At 39.1% G+C, this 5,313-nt stretch overlaps 1 protein-coding gene across 1 annotated transcript; it reads left to right on the plus strand.

The window, feature by feature from the left end:
* Positions 1-3,130: 3,130 nt before the first annotated feature.
* Positions 3,131-4,939, plus strand: LOC145692462 (general transcription factor II-I repeat domain-containing protein 2A-like). Its single transcript, XM_081767769.1, has one exon. The coding sequence runs from the start codon at positions 3,131-3,133 to the stop codon at positions 4,937-4,939; it is 1,809 nt and encodes a 602-aa protein (XP_081623895.1).
* The last annotated feature ends 374 nt before the right edge of the window (positions 4,940-5,313 follow it).

Consider the following 5,313-nt stretch of genomic DNA (forward strand, 5'->3'; position numbering starts at 1 on the left):
ATGGTTCAGTTTGACCTAAGTTAACATTATTAAAATCCTGTGTTCGAAATTGGGCATTCATCATGATTATTTTTTCCCCCCATGATTTTCACATATGGTGGTGGAATTTCACTGTACTTACTTTATAAAATCTACCGCGACGATTGTAATTTTTGTTCATTTAAGCAAAGTGAAAATACTCGGCAGAAAAGTACATATAATTAAAGAAATCACAAAATAGTTTTATATCGAACATTACATTCGTGAGTTATTATAATAGGCAAATTATTTTCTCAACTGTCAACCCAAAGGTTGGTACTGTAGTAATTGTTCGTAGTTAATAGTGTCTTTTTTCAATGTTTGGTAGTACAGAATATTCATATGAATCCTGTAAGGGTCTAGGTCAAAACCCACACATTCAAGAAATGTCAAAACGCCTACACGATCGGTCATAACTCCCACACAAATGGACAAATCTTCCAAACGCACGAACGGTCAAAACCCCCACAGCCAAAACTCCCACACTCAAGAAATGTCAAAACGCCCACACAATCGGCCATAATTCCCATACAAATGGACAAAACTCCCACACATAGCAACGTTCACAATCCCCACATAAATTGACAAAACCCCCACACAATCGGACAAATCTCCCACACTCTGAAATGATCCTGGTTGTATGTCTTGCCCTTGTTCTTTTTAATAACATTTTTTATTCCACTTAAACTGATGTTGCAACTATTCTTCTTGCACTATTTTCTAATGACAGAAACACTAAAGTGGGCGTGATAACGAGCCGCAACAAAGACGTGCAATGACGATCATTTCAGAGAGTGGGGGATTTGTCCGATTGTGTGGGGGTTTTGTCCATTTGTGTGGCAGTTGTGACAATTTCTGCATGTGGGAGTTTTGACCATTTGTGTGGGAGTTTTGTCTATTTATGTGGGGATTATGATCGTTGCTATGTATGGCTCTTTTGTCAATTTGTGTGGGAGTTATGACCGATTGTGTGGGCGTTTTGACCTTTCTTGAGTGTGGGAGTTTTGGCTGTGGGGTTTTTGACCGTTCGTGCGTTTGGGAGATTTGTCCATTTGTGTGGGAGATATGACCGATCGTGTGGGCGTTTTGACATTTCTTGGGTGTGGAGGTTTTGACCTAGACCCTTACAGGATTCATATAGATGATTATTCAGAGATCGGAGAAAGGAGGGGTATGTAATTGAAGTGCATTTGCTATGCTTTGATAAGACAACATCTCAAGTTATGCTCTAATCCAGCCCTGGCCACGGCGAGCAGATAGTGGAAACTCTCCTCGTGAGCGCTCACGAGCATTCTACGTGCAAATACCATTGTTCGTGCTTCGTGAATCTTCGGGTCTCGTCCTTCGAGGAACGGAAGTGTTGTCAACCTTGGCGGTAATCACTAGCCCACCAAATAAAAAAAAAGTATGTATGGATGTGGTAACTGATTGCCATTTAGTGTAAAGTGTTTTTTACAATGTGGTAACCGTTAACTATAGACAACACAAACTTGTAACAGCAATCAAATGATAAACTATGTACGTTCCTTTTCTTCTTTTCTCTTTTCTTCTTCTTTTCTTCTTTCCTTTTGTTAAAGAAGGATGTGGTGGAACCAAACCATCGCTTCCATTTATAAAAATTTGCTAGTTTGCCCAATGGAAAACCAGTTTTCTTATCAAGTTCTTAATCCGAGTGTGGGTTTGTTATATTATGTTGTTTCGCTTTTTAAGAAAAGAGATAATCTGTTGATAAGAAAAAAAATACTGTAGCACTTGTTTGCAATTATCTAAGTATTATCTCCAGAAAATTAGCTTATGCATGTATGTGTGTACGAATAGACTTAGCAAGGGGTTGGTTGTGGAGATTAGAAGCCACTATTACACTATTAATAGGAAGAATAGTATTTCTTACTCCACTTTTAAAGTTACTTTGATCCCAAAGAATCAAACAAAATATTAAGAGAGCCAAAGAGATTTTCCATTTTTAAGAGTGACCATTAGTGCCTACAATTAGTTTTTTTTTACAAGGAGTGTCTTTTTAATAAGGAAAAATATATTGTCTTTGGCTGGTTGCTTGCCGGTGGCTTGTTAAAAGTGAAAAAGAATGTTAAATCATACAACGACTAAAGCTACACACTTGTTTTTTTTCGATAGTTACTGACTGATTTTGAAAGTCACAATGTTGTAGGCCTACTGTAACAGCATAAACTCGGAAGGAAACGTTCCAACTGAATGATACGAACACTTATTCCCAATGTCTTGAACATGAAACGTGGGTTGCACGGATAACGCTTAAAGTGGGCTGGACTGCACTGGAATTTCCTTCCGGCATATTAGTGTTTGGTCGGAACTCAGTTCTTCTGTGTAATTGTCTCTTAACAACATTTGAACATTTATTTTAGATAATAATAACTAACTTTATGGCCTATGGAACCAGAAGGTTCAATGCCGCGTTTACAAAATATTTCCACTAACTTCTGTCCTTAGCCAACTGGATCCAGTTTCTACTCTACTCTTATTTCTGCAAGATCCATCTCAAAATTTTCTTCCCATCTGCGCCTAGGTCTTCTTCCAATTGGGTTTTCAGTTAAAATTATGAAAGCGTTTCTAATTTCTTCCATTCTAGCTACATGGCCTGCCCACCTGAACCTTCTGCACTTAATGACCCTAACAATTAGGTGAGCGGTATAAACTATGCAATTCCTCGTTATGAAATTCGTCCAATCCCCATTTTCATCCCTTTTTGGTCCGAATACTACTACTACTACTACTACTACTACTAATACTACTATAACTACTACTACTACTACTAATAATAATAATAATAATAATAATAATAATAATGCATTATTATTATTATTATTATTATTATTATTTTATTAATAATAATAATAGTAGTAGTAGTAGTAGTAGTAGTAGTAGTAAAGATTAAGTACATGATAAAACAGCTTTACTAATGTATAGCAGACAGCGACTAGTGCCACTTATGCTCAGCCTACTATCATCCGTGCTTCCAGTTTTGGCACCTGCATACATAATACGTTAGTTATCTAGCCACTAACTCCCCCTGTGTACATCTGCTTATAGAGACCAGTATCGAGCACAGTCGTTGTAAAGAGTTGAAAGCGGTAAGATGGCGAAACGACGCTGCCCTACACCTACACTTAAGTTCAACACGCAGTGGGAGGAGGATTATCTCTTTGTCGAAGAAGACGGTGTAGCCAAATGTTTAGTGTGCTTTAAAACATTACACGGATTTAAAAAGTTCAACCTTCAACGTCACTACAATACTTATCACGTGGAGCAATACGGGGAACTTGAAGGACATCTTCGCAAAGAAGAACTGAAGAAGTTGAAAGAGAATAAGGCCGCATCGGAAATGGAAGACGGGGAGAGAACGTGTGAAGCCTCTGTGCGGGTGAGTTACAAAATTGCGTTGCATATTGCGAGATTGTTGCGCCCTTTCACAGACGGAGACCTAATAAAGGAGTGTATAGTAATATCAGCAGAAGACTTTTGTCCATCTCGAATACAGCAGTTCGAATCGGTTCCACTTTCCCGACAGACTATTACGCGACGCATAGAACATCTTGCAAATGATGTTTTGAGCCAGCTATCGGAACTTTCGAAAACGTTTATTGCATTTTCCCTGGCGCTCGACGAAAGTACGGATGTTACAGATACTGCGCAGCTTGCTATCTTTATTCGTGGTGTACATAGTGATCTGGAGATTCGAGAGGAACTGTTGCACATAGTACCTATGAAGGGCACCACAACGGGCGCTGACATTCTTGCGTGTGTTGAAGAAAGTGTCGAAAATACAGGTCTTGCGTGGAATGCACTGGTTTCTGTAGCGACCGATGGGGCACCTGCTATGGTTGGGAAGAAAGCAGGGTTTGTGGCGCGACTAAAACTAAAACTCCAAGAGCTTGGGGTGTTGCATGATATCAGAGGAATTCATTGTATGTTGCATCAGGAACAGTTGTGTGCAAAGAGTGTAACGATGAACGATGTCATGGACGTTGTAGTTCGTACCACCAGCTACCTCAGAAAACATGGACTGAGACATCGCCAATTTAAATCCTTCCTCGAAGACCTAAACAGTGCATACGGAGACATACCTTATTATACAGAGGTGCGCTGGCTGAGCCGTGGGAACTTGTTAAACCAGTTCTTTCAGTTACTAAACGACATTGATATGTTTCTCGATATGAACGATCATTCCGTGCCAGAACTGAAAGACGACCAATGGAGATGCAACCTTGCGTTTTTGGCAGACGTAACTACTCATCTCAATGCTCTTAACCTCTCATTGCAGGGTCAACATCTGCTAATTACAAATATGTGCGATCGCGTCGAAGCGTTCAAAATGAAGCTATCCCTTTGGGCGCAGCAATTTGAAAACAATATTTTGGTTCACTTTCCCAGCTTAGGCACCTTACAAGAATCCGGTAAACTTCTTGACTTGACTTATTACCGCAATTTGCTGCTTAGCCTTAAGGACGAATTTGAAACCAGATTTCAGGACGTAAAATGTTTGGAGATGAGCTTCAGGGTATTTGCCACCCCATTCTCTACAAACATTGCAGACGCTCCTTCTGATGTTCAGTTGGAACTTATAGACTTAGTGTGCGACAGGGAATTTAAAGAGAAATTCCATCAGAAAAGCAATTTACAAGAGTTCTATAGAAATTTCCCTCGATGTCGATTTCCGCGACTGCATAGAAATGCTGCCAATATTATGTCAATGTTTGGTTCGACGTATGTGTGTGAGCAATTATTTTCAAAAATGCGACTGACAAAATCAAACCAGAGAAGTTCGTTGTCCAACCATCTCCTGGAATGTTTGTTACGTCTAAGCTGTGTGCAAACAATATCACCTCGTATAGAGACACTTACGAAGAAATTGTGCGGTACATCTGCCTCAGAGAACAATGCTTGAAGTAAAACACTTGTCAGTTACTAGTGTTTATAGTGTATTTTCTTTTTTCTGTGTTTCTAACTTTATACACATTCGGCCTCTTTGTGCGTTTTCGTGTTCTGTTGGTTTGAATTTTGATTTGCTACTGTCAGACATTTGTCTCTTGTGGCGTTAAGATATTTGAGTACGCTTCGGCAAATGTGATTGCATTTTTCGTACTTTTGGGAATGTGCAACAAGTGTTTTTCTTTTGGGACCTTTGTCTACGATCTCGGATTTCTGTGGTAAGTTATAAAAGCTATTACAATGTTTATATTTTGTAGCTACGGAAATCTAATAAGTATAGACTATTTGGATGATTTCTAATTGAATAATATATTTTCGAATAAAATCTAC

Source organism: Thermobia domestica, chromosome 8 (genome assembly GCF_964235325.1).
Source record: "Thermobia domestica chromosome 8, izTheDome1.hap1.1, whole genome shotgun sequence".
NCBI lineage: Eukaryota > Metazoa > Arthropoda > Insecta > Zygentoma > Lepismatidae > Thermobia > Thermobia domestica.